The sequence below is a fragment of the Danio rerio genome, chromosome 6 (genome assembly GCF_052040795.2).
Source record: "Danio rerio strain M-AB ecotype USA chromosome 6, GRCz13ab, whole genome shotgun sequence".
In the NCBI taxonomy this organism is placed as follows: Eukaryota; Metazoa; Chordata; class Actinopteri; order Cypriniformes; family Danionidae; genus Danio; species Danio rerio.
In genome coordinates this window covers 61,202,501-61,220,274 of record NC_141026.1, presented here as the reverse complement: position 1 = coordinate 61,220,274, position 17,774 = coordinate 61,202,501, and the positions used below count along the sequence as shown (strand labels likewise).

The window sequence follows — 17,774 nt, the reverse complement described above, 5'->3', positions numbered from 1 at the left end:
CTAAATCCATACATGAAATTTAGGCTACATAAAATAATAAAAATCACAAAAAAAATTAAGTAAGTTTTACAAATTGCAGTGTAAAGGACTAACTTCAACTCTGTAACCTGGACTGACAGTTTCAATTAACTAGAATTTCTATCTTAATCTGCTTTGACATTGTAAAAGCGCTGTAGAAATAAAGATGAATTGAATAGAATTGAATACATTTTATAGCACAATTGTAAAATGTGTTTGTCAACACTGGTTAATTCACACTGCAACTCTTCTGAAGTCTCTCTGTGCTCTTCATGAAGCTGTTCTCTAGTATTGGCTGTTGAGAGCTGTTTGGCAGCGTGTGTGTGTGTGTGTGTGTGTGTGTGTGTGTGTGTGTAATATGATCATAGAATCATTCAGAGGCCACACACATGCAGGAGAAGCTCAGAGCTCAGTGGGCACTCATTGTGCTCGCTCTCTTTCTCTCTCAATTATAAATATGTTAGGGAAAAAAAGGTTTATTTGTCAATGTCTGAATTTTATTTTAGGTCAAACTAAATGATCAGTTCATATGAGTAGGAAAAATAAGACAGACTGGGTTTATTAATGTTATTTCTTTTAAGGTGCAGTCAAATCTAGAATATTTGTCGATTTTTGTAGTTGTGTTGATCGGGGGCGATTTTAAGATTTTTAATTTAGGGGGGCTCAGCTCCTTATAAGGTAAAATATATATATATATATATATATATATATATATATATATATATATATATATATATATATATATATATATATATATATATATATATATGTATGTATATATATATATATATATATATATATATATATATATATATATATATATATATATGTATATATATATATATATATATATATATATATATATATGTATATATATATATATATATATATATATATATATATATATATATGTATATATATATATATATGTATATATATATATATATGTATATATATATATATATATGTATATATATATATATATGTATATATATATATATATGTATATATATATATATATATATATATATATATATATATATATGTATATATATATATATATGTATATATATATATATATATATATATATATATATGTATATATATGTATATATATATATATATATATATATATATATATATATATATATATATGTGTATATATATATATATATATATATATATATATATATGTATATATATATATATATATATATATATATATATATATATATATATATGTATATATATATATATATATATATATATATATATATATATATATATATATATATGTATATATATATATATATATATATATATATATATATATATATGTATATATATATATATATATATATATATGTATATATGTATATATATATATATATATATATGTATATATATATGTATATATATATATATATATATATATATATATATATATATATATATATATATGTATATATATATATATTTTTTTTCTTTTTTAAATATTTCCCAAATTATGTTTAACAGAGCAAGGAAATGTTCACAGTATGTCTGATAATGTTTGTTCTTCTGGAGAAAGTCTTATTTGTTTTATTTCGGCTAGAATAAAAGCAGTTTTAAGTTTTTGAAAAAAACATTATAGGGTCAATATTATTAGCCCCTTTAACCTATATATTTTTCGATAGTCTACAGAACAAACCATCATTATACAATAACTTGCCTAATTACCCTAACCTGCCTAGTTACCCTAATTACCCCAGTGAAGCCTTTACATGTCACTTTAAGCTGTATAGAAGTGTCTTGAAGAATATCTAGTCTAATATTATTTACTGTCATCATAACAAAGAGAAAATAAATCAGTTATTAGAGGTGAGTTATTAAAACTATTATGAATAGAAATGTGTTCAAGAAATCTGCTCTCCTTTAAACAGAAATTGGGGGAAAATTTTAAATTGGGATAATAATTCTGACTTCAACTGTGTATGTATATATATATATATATATATATATATATATATATATATATATATATATATATATATATATATATATATATATATATATATGTGTATGTATATGTATGTGTATATATTATATATAATATATATATATATATTGTTTCCTTGCGTGAAACTGTGCCTGGAAGGCAACTGATGGATCAGTTCCCTTTCAAATAGACTAGACAAAAAGTTATGCTCATGCATCAGCAGTCTTGCTGCTTTCAGGAGCTCCAGATTTGTCTTTTTGTAGGCAGCACCGGCTGCTCTCTCTTTAACGATAATCATGTGCATGTGATTATCATTATCACACACATTATGTTTTTTTTACCTGATTTTGTTTGCTTTCGGTTGTTTTTATTAATATGGTTTATTGGTTTCTTTTTTTTTTTTTTAAATAACATTGCTTTAATATGAGATTAACTCCTCATTTGTGTAGTTAAATGGTGATCTGGGACCTTTAGCCAGGACAGATTACTGTGCATATTTTTGGTACATGACAATAGTTATTATTTAAAAATCAATCATTTTTAAAAAAAAAACATTTTTTTAAAGAAATGTTTTGTTAAATAAAAAGTATAAACTGATTAATTTCGCTTGTTTTGACATGTTTAAAATTTGTGGCTAAGAAATAATTATTGTTTGTTGTGGTCAGAGATAAATTTGGTAAATCCTTAATTTTGATTTCTGAAAAGTCACGTGAAATAAAAACCAATTGTGATATAACACTGTAACCATGCACGGATGTGATCCTCGCCAACACGGGGAGAGCATGCAAACTCCACACAGAAATGCTAACTGACCCAGCTGGGACTCAAACCAGTGACCTTCTTGCTGTGAGGTTACTTTGCTAACCACTGAGCCACTGTGCCGCCCCTATAAACACTTTAATACAGTATTTCTCTCTCTCTCTCTCTCTCTCTCTTTCTCTCTCTCTCTCTTTCTCTCTGAATCTCTCTCTCTCGCTCTGTTCAGTTGTTAATGTTTAGTTATGTAAATGTCCTGATGACGGAGCTGTTGTAGCGTGTTTTCGAGCTCCTTGATTTGTAAAGGAAGCAAACAAAAGCTTTTTCACCGACTGAAAGCAGGAGGTGAAGTGTGGCCAATGAATGAATGCTGAGAGATCAGTCAGTTCAGCAGACGCTTCACAAATCAGACCAAACGTTTCATGCAAATCTGTGTGTGGTTTACTTACGTCAGGTTTGGACAGAACAGGCCTGAATTCTCTGTCATTTTAGCAGTCAGTTGTTTTTATTGAAGCTTATAGGGAAACTGAGATTGGTGGCTTTTCATTTGCTGTGTGAAGTCTGACAATTGCAACTGTTCTTCATCAAAAATAGTATTTATAGTTTTATATAGTAGTATTATACATTTACTTATATTGCTATTTAGGATTTTTTTTACTCAAAAAATGTACATTTAAATTTTTTATTGTTTTTATTATTTTTATTATTATTACTGCTTTGCAAATCCACTTTTACTAGGTATTATGAAGGTTTTTAGTAGCCAAACAGTGAATATTAGATTTCTTTTATTATAGTATTAACAATTTTTATTTTTATAGCTTATTATTATTATTATAATTATTATTATTATTATAAAATAATTTGTATTAATATTTTTGCCATTATAATTGTTTTTATTATTATTATTATTATTATTATTATTATTATTGTTATTATTAATATTATTATTAATATTAATATTATTGTTACTATGATTATTATTATTAATATTATTGTCATTATTATTGTTTTTATCATTATTACTATTATTATTATTATTATCAATATTATTATATTAATATCATTATTATTATATTAACTATTATTATAATAACTATAATGATAATAATAATAATAATTATTATTATTATAAAAATAATTATATTATTGCCATTATTATTGTTTTTATCATCATCATTATTGTTATTATTATTATTAAATTATTATTAATATTATTGTCATTATTATTGTTTTTATCATTATTACTATTATTATTATCATTATTATTATTATTATTATTAATATTATCATCATCATTGTTATTATTATCATTATTATTATCACCTTATTATTATTATTATTATTATAATTGATATGAATAATAATTTTATATATATAACATATATATAATGATTTATAGTTTATGTGGGAATATATATGTAAACACATACATTTTTAGAGACAAAATAATGTCTAAAAATATATGGAAGAATTAATACCAATATATAATGTAGACCAGTCAGAATGCAATATGTAAATGTGACAAAGAGGACCAGTTGGAGTAGAGTATGCAAATATGATCGATGTGTCATGATGACAGTCTAAAGATCAACAGCATCAGTATGAAGTATGTGTGTGTGTGTGTGTGTGTGTATGTGTGTGTGTGTGTGTGTGTGTGTGTGTGTGTGTGTGTGTGTGTTGTTTTAGAAGATTAATTATATTAATATCTCAGATTCCTCGTGATGTAAGTCAGTGTTTGTTAAGGTGAGAGCGAATCTGAAGTTCAGCCAGGCTTCGGTCCTGTGTTGAGACTACACACACACACACACACACACACACACACACACACACACACACACTTACGCGTCACTGAGCAGATCTTACAAATGATTTACACATGCGTATAAACACTCAGTATGACTTTATCCCAGTGCATTGAATTAGTTCTGACCCAACAGGACCACACAATGAGCTGAAGCGCAGACACTGAGCAGAACACACACACACACACACACACACATTCGCTCACTGCTGAACCTCATCAGAGTCTTCATTACTGTTGTCCTCATATTGCTGCTCTTCTGTGCTGTTGAAAAAGAGATAGAAACTTTTCATCTCACGTCTCTAAGTTCACATCTTACAAATGTGTGTGTGTGTGTGTTGTTGTCACACTGTGTTAACTGTAAAGGTCTACTGTTGTGTGTGTGCTGGATTCCTCATCTGCTCCTCTTCATGTGTGTTTGCAGGAACTGCTGGCTCTGTGTGGTAACGGCTGTGTCATGTTCACAGCGCCAATAAAAACTCACCAGCAGATTAAAAACTACATTTAGACTTGTCCATGTCAAAAATCGTCGTCATGGTGCTGGGATGCAGTGACTGGTTGTCAGGGTGTTGCTATGCTGGAGGGTGTTGCTATGCTGGATGTTACTAATATAAATAATGTTGTTTTTGCCTTGTGTTTAAAGCTTTTTAAAAAGCAAATAATTCAGTGGTTGTTAGGGGGTTGCTAGGGTGTTGTTAGTGTGTTATGGGTGGTTGTCAGGGTGTTGTAAGTGGTTGTCTGCATGTCTGTTTGGGTGTTGTGGGGTTTTCAGGGTTTTTGTCTGTGTTGTCGGGGATTGTTTGGGTGTTGTGGTTGGTTGTCAGGATGTTTGTTTGGGTGTTATAGGTGTTGTCAGGGTGTTGCTAGGGTGTTGTGTATTGTCAGGATGTTTGTTTGGATGATGTGGGTCGTAGTCAGGGTGTTTGTTTAGGTGTTGTGTATGGTTGACTGGATGTTTGTTTGGGTGTTGTGGGGGTTGTCAGGGTTTTTGTCGGTGGTGTTGGTGATCGTTAGGGTGTTATGGTTGGTTGTCAGGATGTTGTTAGGGTGTTGTGAGTGGTTGTCAGGGTGTTTGTTAGGGTGTTATGGTTGGTTGTCAGGATGTTGTTAGGGTGTTATGGTTGGTTGTCAGGATGTTAGGGTGTTGTGAGTGGTTGTCAGGGTGTTGTGAGTGGTTGTTAGGGTGTTATGGTTGGTTGTCAGAATGTTGTTAGGGTGTTGTGAGTGGTTGTCAGGGTGTTTGTTAGGGTGATATGGTTTTTTGTCAGGATGTTAGGGTGTTGTGAGTGGTTGTCAGGGTGTTGTGAGTGGTTGTTAGGGTGTTATGGTTGGTTGTCAGGATGTTGTTAGGGTGTTGTGAGTGGTTGTCAGGGTGTTGTGAGTGGTTGTTAGGGTGTTATGGTTGGTTGTCAGGATGTTGTTAGGGTGTTGTGAGTGGTTGTCAGGGTGTTTGTTAGGGTGTTATGGTTGGTTGTAAGGATGTTGTGGATGGTTGTCAGGATGTTTGTTAGGGTGTTATGGTTGGTCGTCAGGATGTTGATAGGCTCTTGCGGGTGGTTGTCAGGGTGTTTTTTTTGGGTGTTGTATTTGGTTGTCTGGATGTTTGTTTGGGTGTTGTGGGGGTTGTCAGGGTTTTTGTCGACGTTGTTAGTGATTGTTAGGGTGTTTGTGGATGGTTGTCTGGATGTTTGTTTGGGTGGTTGTCAGGGTATTTGTTAGGGTGTTTGTGGATGGTTGTCTGGATGGTTGTTAGGCTGTTGTGGGTGGTTGTCAGGGTATTTGTTAGGGTGTTGTGGGTGGTTGTCAGGGTATTTGTTAGGGTGTTGTGGGTGGTTGTCAGGGTATTTGTTAGGGTGTTGTGGGTGGTTGTCAGGGTATTTGTTAGGGTGTTGTGGGGGTTGTCAGGGTTTTTGTTGATGTTGTTGGTGATTGTTAGTGTGTTATGGTTGGTTGTCAGGACAGTGTTAGGATGTTGTGGGTGGTTGTCTGGATGTTTGTTTGGGTGTTGTGTATGGTTGTCAGGGTTTTTGTCCATGTTGTTGGTGATTGTTAGGGTGTTGTGGGTGGTTGGCAGGATGTTGTTAGGGTGTTGTCAGGGTAGTGCTAGTGTGCTGTGGATGGTTGATAGGGTGTTGCTAGGGTTTTGTGGGTGGTTGTCAGGTTTTTTCTTTCTTATTTTGATCAGTTTCTATTTTACACATAATTAATGTGGTCACAGTCACATGCTTATTATTTAGAGATGCTATTCTTGACCGGCTACTCAGTAAAGTAGAATTTAAAAAATAATTCTTAAATCAAGATACCTTCACTAAAAAATGACCTAATTGATAAATAAATCAAAATGGTAATAGTTTTTATTAGTTTTATATTTCTGAAAATGAGTTTATTTCACCTATGTTCATTATATTTCAAGTAACAAAATTTGAATTTGATTTTAGGTTTAGGTTTTATTTTTAGTTTATTAACTTTTTCAGGGGAATCAATGCAAGCAGATTTATTTTCTAGCAAATGTGACTGCAGATTTTATATAGTGTGTGTGTATGTGTGTGTGTGTGTGTGTGTGTGTGTGTGAGCGCGCGCATGCTTGTGTGTGTGTGTGCGTGCTTGTGTGTGTGCATGTGTGTCAATGTGTCTGCATGCGTCTATGTTGTGTGTGTGTCTGTGTGCACGTGTGTCTGTGTGTGTTCTACAGATGGAAGCCAGCTGTGAGTGTGTGTGTGTTGTTGGGAGCAGTTTCTCTCAGTATAATCGTGTGTGAACGGTGAAAGGAGCGTGTGGAAGCAGAGGAGAGTGATGGAGGTGTGAGGTTTGGTCAAACCGCAGGTTTGGAGCTTGCAGGACGGAGAGAGAGAAAGAGAGAAAGATACACACACACACACACACTGGAAAAAGAAGACGCCCTTTACACTGAAGTTTCCTTTAAACAGTTTACGGTTGCCATGACGACAGCTGACGTGACTGAACTATTTCATCCCGAAAGAATCTTTCTTGCAACATCAGCTGCAACAATCTGGCAACCGAGCGTCTGAATTAATGCTTTACAAAAGTGTCAAAGTCGTTTCAGTGCAATAAACACACAAATAACTGCTGTTCATGTTGCAAAACACAGCAAGTATGAAACTAATTCAGCTGTAAAGCAGCTCAACAGAAGAGTAAAGCAGTATTATTCAGTTGTATTTTAATCTAAGGTATAACTGATGACAGGCTATTGAATTATTAGAAAAATGTGCATTATATTTTCTAGTAACTCAATGAAAGCAGTAGTCTATTCCAGTATTTTGTACTTTTCAATAATTGTGGTTTATCAATTTGGATAGCCGATTTCAATGTCATCAATGGATTGAATAGGCATTATCAGTGGTTATTAGCTGATAGATATGGGCCAGTAGGGGCCTACTGGTAGGCTCAGAAGGCTGTTAATAGATCACATACAGCTGCAGCTGGAATTATTTATATTATTTATTAAATTTCCAATTATTTGTATTTTATTACTGTCTACCCAGGGGTGGATTTAACCATACGCAAGATAAGCGGCCGCTTGGGGCCCCAGGAAATCCAAATAAAAACCTATAAGTATAAGTTATACCTATTAATTATATATAACATCATTTTCTGTCATGGTGATGCAGTGGTGCAGTAGGCAGTGCTGTCGCCTCACAGCAAGAAGCTCGCTGGTTCAAGCCTCGGCTGGGTCAGTTGCTGTTTCTGTGTGGAGTTTGCATGTTCTCCCCGTATTGGCGTGGGTTTCCCTTACAGTCCAAAGACATGCGGTACAGGTGAATTGGGTAAAGCTAAATTGTCCGTAGTGTATGTGTGTGTGAATGAGTGTGTGTGGATGTTTCCCAGTGATGGGTTGCAGCCAGAAGGGCATCCGTTGCATAAAACATGTGCTGGATAAGTTGGTGGTTCATTCCCGTGTGGTGACCCCTGATTAATAAAGAGACTACGCCGAGAAGAAAATGAATAAAGGAATTTTCTGTCATATTTTGTATGATGAGCGTCTAAATAAATGTTTAATGTTTATTACATCTGCATAAATGTATCCTCCACCCTCAATCAAGTCCAGCAGTCAAATTAGGTAAATATTTAGTTTTAACAAAGAAATATTTTATATATAATTCTTAATTGTTAATTAATTTTAAGAAAACAAATGATTTAAACAGTTTGACAAGAAGCTTTACATTTTGTTACTATTATTATTAATAAGCATTAAGACAACATGTAGAAAAGGAGTGATTGAGTGATATAAGAAACAGAAACAGCTAAATAAACCAAAGGTGCGTTTCAGAACGTTTGGGCCCCTACTAAAGGGCCCCCAATTCACTAAATCCCCTACCCCAGCTTTAAACCCTACCATCACAGTCATGTAAAATCAGATCTGAATCTGGAGTCTTTTCCATTAGTATCTGATTAACCATGTGAATAGATGATAACAGCCTGTCAGTAGGCGCTTTTACTGGCCCATATCTATCAGCTGATAACCACTGATAACGGCCATTCAATTGAGCGATAACATTCGAAGCGGATGCATTTAATAAGTTAATCCAGAAACATATTTCAAGTGGTCTCTTGTTTATTTATTTACTTATTTATTTATAGAAAATTAAGTAGGACATAATTGACTGCAGGATGTTACATAATAATCCACATTTAAAATACCTCAGGTGTGCATTATTTTCTAATAATTTAACGGCCCGGTGTGTATTATTTTGCTTATACTTTGGTTTCCAAAGCTGCTCTAATCTTCAGATGATATACACTGCAAGAAATGCTTTTTTCTTATATTTTTGTCTTGTTTCTAGTCTAAATATCCTTAAATTTTCAAATCAAGACGCTCTTTCTAGACAAGCAAACAATATTGTCTTGATTTAAAGGGCCCCTATGGTGAAAATCAAGTTGTTTGGATAGATTATGTGTATTCTAGTGTGTCCACAGCCATATTGGAGTGATATAAACACAAGTCTCTTTTTTTGTTTAATCTCCTGATGTTAAAATAGGATCTAAATCCTTCAATTTTTAAGTGCGTGATCTGCTCTCTGTGATCATCAATCATCATCAAATGTGATCAAGAATGGAGAGGCGTCTGGCTGCAGACTGGGTGCAATCTGAGCTGCATGCAATGCTTTTGAATAACCTAACCTGTCACTCGCTCCATTGAGTGTATTGTGTCTGACATTGCATCTCTGAGATATGCAAAGTCAGCTTGCATCATTAAGACTGCATCCAGATACTATTGCAAGAATGAGTTTTACTAGTATAACACGTGTTTAAAACAGTGCATGTTTGTGATAAAGTCAGTAAAATCACTTTAACTCATCAGCACAGCCACGTGTCAGTACAATTATAAAAGAAGACGCTTCAATCCTGGTTTGTGGATGTTAAATCAGGTTGATTTAGTACGTAACATAATGGATATCCATACGGCAGTGGAGATTAACCTGTATCCTGACTAACGCAATCTCACGGCAATTCGTAACTTTTGGATTTAGTGGCTAATTTGTATGAATTTGTGCAGTCTAGTTCGTTGAATTTAGTAGGATTTGACCATCACCCAATGACGGTTTGGGTTAGGGGTGGAGTTAGGTGCCACGCCTCCTTTTTAAAATCGTATATTTTTGGTTCGACTGAACTCGTACGAATTAGCCACTAAACTGACAAAACGTAAAATACATACGTTTTCTCGTGAGATCAGGCTGATCCTGACACATTTGCGTGCAAAAACACTACAAAGCTTAATTTGTGTTTTTGTGTGCGCGTGTAAACTTTGTGTGTGACTCATCGTTGCAGAAAGGCTTGAATGAACTCCACAACGAATGCATCTAATAACCATTAGGAAAGTTCTTACTGTAGTAAGGGAGATCGTCTTCATTCTTGTCTGTCACTGTGCTGTTTATCTCTGTGAGACACAGCAGGTGAAGGCTACGCCCATCAGAGCAATAGTGAGAGATCTCTATGGCTCTGACAGGCATGTGGGAATGGTGGGTGGGGAGAACCAGCTCCCTAATTTGCTCAGCTAATTTGCATTAAAAGCACAGGCAACACAAACAGCTACAGTGTCTTTCCAGCTCAAATGTTCAATGTACAGCAAGCTATAAACAACAATAATAAATAATAAAGCTATAATAAACAATCTGAGGGGTGTTTTGAGCTGAAACTTTACAGACACATTCTGGAGACACAAAAGACCTTGAAAAATGGGTCAAATAGGTGCCCCTTAAGTCTTTTTTTAGATAGATCTTCCACATCTCCTCTTCTGTTGTGTTCGGATGTGATTTCTGACTGTGGCAGCTGCAATAACTCTGATCTGTAATGCACTCAAAACCTGCCGGAACTACTTTAGCTGTGCCTTTATCTGAAAATAACGGCACATCCTAGAATATCCATCAAATAATGCATTTAACAGCCTGTAGTACAAGTTCATTATGTAACGCCATGTCAACAAACTGCAAAATAAAAGCAGAAATCTGACTTATTTGGTGATTTGTTGGCATTTTACCACAGTAGTGCTGTAGTTAACTGTATAATAATCACATCACTGAGGTGTCTGAGTGCTCATAATCGACTGAGGAATCAAAGCAGTGTTATTAAAACAAAGTCAGAGCTGGAAATCAGAGTTTAGCACTGCAGAGAAACCGTGATGTTGAGCGAGACAGGGAAAGAGCGGGCTGGAATCTGCTTTCAGGCCACATCAGGAACGGCTGGCTGCATTAGAGCTGCTATTATCCTCTCCAAGAGTCATAACAGCCAGAACACCCACCTCGACAGACCAGCGTGCAGAGAGAGGGAGTGAGAGGGAGAGAGAGAGAGAGAGACACTTCTAGATAGTTATAAATGAATCATTGTAAATATACTGATTACTATTATTTCTGTTTTATCCTAAAATGTTGGTTGTTTAATGTACAGTTTATTCTGATTTATTATTATTTACATTTTTATTTGTATTTTTTATTACTTTTACCTACTACTACACTGTAAAAAAAAAAAAGGTAAGGTAACTTAAACCATTTGAGGAAACCGATTGCAACAAACCTTTTATAGGGACACGAAACACCAGAACAGCTGTTTTGAGCTGTTGACAGTCGTATATGTGTCCCACACTGCTGTAAACACTATTAGCACACATATATTTCACAAAAAAAGTTAAAATTGGTTGTTTTTATCCAAATCCTTCCCTCTTTCCCTCCCTCGACACTCCCACTTAAACAAAGCTGAACACTTTCCTGACTTTTTCTAAACTAGAGGTGTAAAAACACCCTGCTGAAACGGGGGGTTTCATGCCTCTTTAAGTTCAAAAACTAATCCTAATGAGTTCTGTGAACTAAATCCATTTGAGAAAATGAAGCAATTTGAGCTCAGTAAAACCCAGTAAATGAAGAGAACTCAAACTAACTGAGTGCACTCTGAGAAATAGAGGTATGTGAGCTGTCATTAGGGGGGTTCCTTTTCAAAAGGTACACATTTGTACTTAAATGGTCCATATTTTTACCTCAAAAGTATGTATTAGTACCTAAAATATTTAAGAGGAACACTTTTGTACTTTTTAGGTACTAATATATATCCCTGAGATAATAATATGGACCTTTTAGGTACAAATGTGTATAAGAAACCACCCCACTGACAACTCGCGTACCTTCATTTCTGAGAGTGCACTATAAAAACCAATAAGTTTAGCAAACTCAAACCATGTGAGGAAACCGATTGCTACATTCATTCATTTTCTTGTCAGCATAGTCCCTTTATTAATCCGGGGTCGCCACAGCGCAATGAACCGCCAACTTATCCAGCAAGTTTTTACGCAGCGGATGCCCTTCCAGCCGCAACCCATCTCTGGGAAACATCCACAAACACATTCACACACACACTCATACACTACAGACAAATTAGTCTACCCAATTCTCCTGTACCGCATGTGTTTGGACTGTGCGGGAAACCGGAGCACCCCGAGGAAACACACGCGAAGGCTGGGAGAACATGCAAACTCCACACAGAAACGCCAACTAAGCCGAGGTTTGAACCACGAACCAACTTTAGAGCACAGTGATTGGATATTTACTTGCGGGGAGGAGTTTCCTCATCTCAGCTCATGGATTTACAGGCACACACAGTCAATTCAGTGAGATATAAAACACAAATTATTTAAACCACGTTTAATGAATTATTATTATCGCCAGACAGAATCAACGGATGTTTTACTTTGATAATATAGTAGGTAAAAACCTAAAATATTAAATAATAAAAAATTACTTTCAATCATGGTTCACAAGGCAAACCCAATCAGATGTTTGGCAAACAAAGCAAGTCTGTCATATAATCAATTTTAGAGACCCAATATATTGCTTTACACACTGTATTGTACATTAATCCTATAAACATCTCAGTCAATAAAATTACTGAAATTAATATATTTACACGCATTAAATTCAGTGCTTCATGGCTTTAACAATATAAATGTACAACGTATGTGTCACCAAATAATAGTGATGACATACAGTAATAGAGATAATATTATAGTAATAGTGATATAGTAATGGTAATATATATGATGCTGATGAGGGTGGCTCAGTGGTTAGCACTGTCGCCTCACAGCAAGAAGGTCACTAGTTTGAGCCTCGGCTGGGTAAGTTGGCATTTCTGTGTGGAGTTTGCATGTTCTCCCCGTGTTCCGGTCCCCCCCCCAGTCCAAACACGTGCTATAGGGGAATTGATGAGTGTGTATGTGTGTGAATGAGTGTGTATGGTTGTTTCCCAGTATTGGGCTGCAGCTGGAAGGGCATCCGCTGTGTAAAACATACATGCAAATAGTTGGCAGTTCATTCCACTGTGGTGACCCCTGATAAATAAGGGACTAACTCATACACTACGGACAATTTAGTTAATCAATTCACCTGTACTGCATGTGTTTGGACTGTGCGGGAAACCGGAGCACCTGGAGGAAACCCACGCCAACACGGGGAGAACATGCAAACTCCACACAGAAACACCAACTGACCCATTAAAATAATGCAGTAATGTTGACAGGTTATTATTCAGCTGACTTTACTGAGTAGAGGTGTGTGTGTGTGTGTGTGTGTGTGTGTGTGTGTGTGTGTGTGTTATACTGGTTTACTGTGAACACACCAGCAGTAGCAGGCATGTAGGTTTTGTCTGTGAGTTCTGACAGGTGTGTGTCCATATGTGCTGCAGTGTGTGTGTGTGTGTGTGTGTGTGTGTGTGTGTATCTGGTAACGTGTGCTAATGAGTTTCAGGCGCTAAATAGAGATCTTGCATAAAGCTACAGCTGCCTGCTCCAATAAATACCATGAGGGAGGTCTGACACACACACACACACACACACACACACACACACACACAGTAGACTAACACACACATTTATTGTCTTGTCATGATTTTCCCATTGTGGTTCATGATGTAAAGATGAATTCAGTGTGTGTATGAGTGTACGTTCTGTGGTGTGATGTGTTGAGGTGTAATGTGTGTGTGTTTGTGTTTGCAGAGGACTGTGGGTGTAGCGGGTGTGTCGGTCTCGATGCCAGTGGATATGCAGCCACACCAGGGGCTTTACCACTACGACAACACCAGCAACCAGCCGAGCAGAGGGTACCAACACACACACACACTCAATGTTCACACTCGTATATAACACACACACACTCACAACAATGTAGACACAACACTCAACATACACACACACACTTTATCTCTTGCTCAAACACACACACCCAAACAAAACATACACATTCAACGTTCAAAATGCTTTCTCATTCTCACACACACACACACACACACACACACAAACACGCTTACACGCATGCACACATACAACAAATCCACATACACCACACACAAAACACATACACCCAATGGTCACACTCGCATATAACACACACACACACACCACACACACACACACACACACCACACACACACACACACACAATGTAGACACAACACTCAACACACACACACTTTATCTCTTGCTCACACACACACACAACACACCCAAACAAAACATACATATTCAACGTTCAAAACGCTTTCTCACTTACACACACACACACTCACACACACATACAACAAACACACATACAACAAACACACATACACCACACACAAAACACACACACTCAACGCTCAACAAACGCACACACATACCTACAGGTACACACAAACACACAATGCTTAACACAGGCACTAAACACAACACTCCACATACACACACACACATACGCACACAGACATACCACACATAACACATACAATCATCACACCACACACACACAGACATGCCAAACTCATTGCTCAACACACACTCTCACACAATATGTAAATTAAATAAGATAAAGTGATGTCAAATAAAAAAAAGCATAATAATATAATTTATATTCAAGTTTGTTTTAGATTAATTAAATGTAATAATGGACTACAATATTTTTTATCTATTAAATTAATTTATTAAACATTAAATGTTCGTTTACCTGCATGTTTTTAGCCATTTATTGAACTGAACATGCACAAACAGTATATATATTTATAAATTTACTTATGCAAATATACTTAGTTATCTTATATATATATATATGCGCTACAAAGTGTAGTTTTCTTGAAAGCAGGGTTCGACAATAAGCATGGCCCAATATTATACTATATATAGACTAGACAAAGAGCGATGATCATTCACCCACAGACAGTCCTGCTGCTTTCAAAAGCTCAAGATAAAAAATACACATTGTTTTGTAGGCAGTAGCGGTCACTGTTTTCATTTTAATCATTCTTTGAACAGGTCACGCCAGTGGTGTAGTGGTTAGTGTGTTGACACATGCACTCCGGTGCTCGCGGCGACCCGGGTTCGATACCGCCTCATATTCTTATGCCGATCCTTCCCCTCTCTCTGCTCCCCATGCTTTCCTGTCAAGTAAATATATATATACTCTTTGAACAGATTATTAAAAGGCCTATATTAACCGTATGCACGTGAACATCCTCTCATTATCAAACACTGTATGTTTTACCTGCTTTCTTTCGCTTAGTTATTTTTGTTAATATAATTTAGTTTATTTTATAATATAATTTAATTATTATTTTTTTAAATAACTGGTGATCTTGGACTTTTAGCCTGGGCAGATTACTGTGCATATTTTAGATTTATGACAATAATTATTTTTTAAATGTAATGTTTTTTAAAGAAAAGGTTTGTTGAATTAAAAAGTGAACCTATAAAGCTGTATTTTCCTTGTTTTGACACATTAAAAAATTTGGGGCTAAAAATACTTATATGGAGTGGTCAGAGATAAATTTGGTAAATCCTTAATTTTGAGCCCTAAAAAGTCATGAAATAAAAACTGATTGCATTGCGACACACACCATTTGCTCACACAAGAAGTTAAATGAATGAGAAGGCATGTGGACTTAACACAATACCTAAATCAAGTCATTTTAGCATGTCAAAGTCAAATTTATGCATATAAAATATATTTTCCCAACAAGAAAAGTATGGCTAGTGAAAACGCAGAGTGGCTAGTAATGCTGGAAATCTACTAGCCACAGTGGCTGGTGATCAAAAAGGTTAATGTCAAGCCCTGTATGTATATATATATATATATATATATATATATATATATATATATATATATATATATATATATATATATATATATATGTGTGTGTGTGTGTGTGTGTGTGTGTGTGTGTGTGTGTGTGTGTGTATAGTGAAAACAAAACAGATTTATTAAACAGTTATATTTATTAAAATAATATTTTAGACATATTTAGAAATGGAAAGATAATACAATTTAATTCAAGCAAAATATTGCACAAATAAATTACAAACTATCAAATTTCAGCTTAATTATTTGCTTATCTTGATTTTTCCTCTTGTTTAAATGTGTATGTATTATTTTTCTAAAACACATAAATGTGGCTGTGCTAGTGTTTGAAGTGTTATTGTTAGTTATTTAGTTAGATTAGATTTGGCTTCAGGACTGACTAATCTAATGTATATGATAAATATAATATTGTAGAGCTTCCTATTGAACATACGAGCTTAAAAGAGAGATTTGTGAGGGATGTTCGCATATATGCTGAGCACTGTGTATTCAGAATTATGTTAAGATCTCAGAACACGAAGCTTGTATTATTAGCGAAGGCACAGTTAAAGCTTATGAATAATAATGAGGATGATGTCATAATGAGGGCTGAGGGTTTGGCCCCTCCCCCTCTGAATGCCACCCATGTTGAGCTGTCGGCAGACTCTCTCTCCCTCTCTCTCTCTCTCTCTGTGTGTGTGTGTGTTTCTCAGTGTCTCTCATCCGCTTTCTCTCTCTCTCTCACACACACAGCTGCTTATTACTGGTCAGAGAGCAGAAAGTGTCCGCATGACTGACCAAAGCAGACTCCGGTTTCCTCAGAGACGCACAATTCAATCCTAGAGGAGACAAAAACACACACAGATCAGCTATGGACAGCCTTGAAAACACTCAACTCAAACACTCCTCGAAGCAGCTTGTGTTTTTATCTTAAACAAACTTCTGAACATCCTTCAAACGACACATTCACACATTCAGCGGACTTTTGTATTGGGTTCCACTTACAAATAAAGGTGAAGTCGTGTTATTAACAGGACATGATCTCTGCACACTTTAACACATGGGCTGTTTAAATGAATATGAATATAGCAGGTCTGCTGCTTGGGGATGATCCCTGGAAAACAAGACAGAGATGCTCAATAATTAACAACATGAGGATTTAGGGGGGGGGCACAAATACAGATCAGTCACACACAACTAATTGCAGTCACACACACACACTCACAGACACAGAAACGTATGCAGACATACATAAACACATACATATGTGTAGCGGAGGCCAGCTAGTGTGTGCTGTGCAGGTAAACCTCACTCCTCTGACCTCTAAAGGTGCTCTAGATAGAGGCCCTGGTCTTTAGCCTCCTTGTTAGAGCAACCGACTCCCATGCGGAAGTTCGCCGGTTCGATACCCGCTCGAAGCGGGTTGGGTGGTGTAGGACCAACGGGATTACAAATGCACAAATCTCACACTCATACACAGACACAAGCATATGCACACATACACACACACATACATATACAGCACAGTCACACACAAATACAGATCAGTCACACACACACCTATACACAGTCATAAGAACACGCCCACATAAAACACCTCATACACACACTTACAGACACACAAGCATATGCACACATA

At 35.5% G+C, this 17,774-nt stretch overlaps 1 protein-coding gene and 1 long non-coding RNA gene across 2 annotated transcripts in view; one reads left to right on the top strand and one right to left on the bottom strand.

The window, feature by feature from the left end:
- The window catches only part of gli1 (GLI family zinc finger 1), an 86,130-nt gene that overhangs the window by 49,625 nt on the left and 18,731 nt on the right, over positions 1-17,774 (top strand). The window contains 1 exon segment of the mRNA NM_178296.4: positions 14,047-14,150. Coding sequence (NP_840081.3) covers positions 14,080-14,150 — 71 coding nt within the window. The 5' untranslated portion in view covers positions 14,047-14,079.
- LOC147843716 (uncharacterized) overlaps positions 16,275-17,774 on the bottom strand; it is a 2,255-nt gene continuing 755 nt past the window's right edge. The window contains exons 1-2 of the long non-coding RNA XR_015494399.1: positions 17,141-17,774; positions 16,275-16,974 (exon numbers count right to left, since the gene is read on the bottom strand). The exon at positions 17,141-17,774 is cut by the window's right edge and continues 755 nt beyond it. This is a non-coding gene — a long non-coding RNA (uncharacterized LOC147843716). The remainder of the gene's footprint in view (positions 16,975-17,140) is intronic.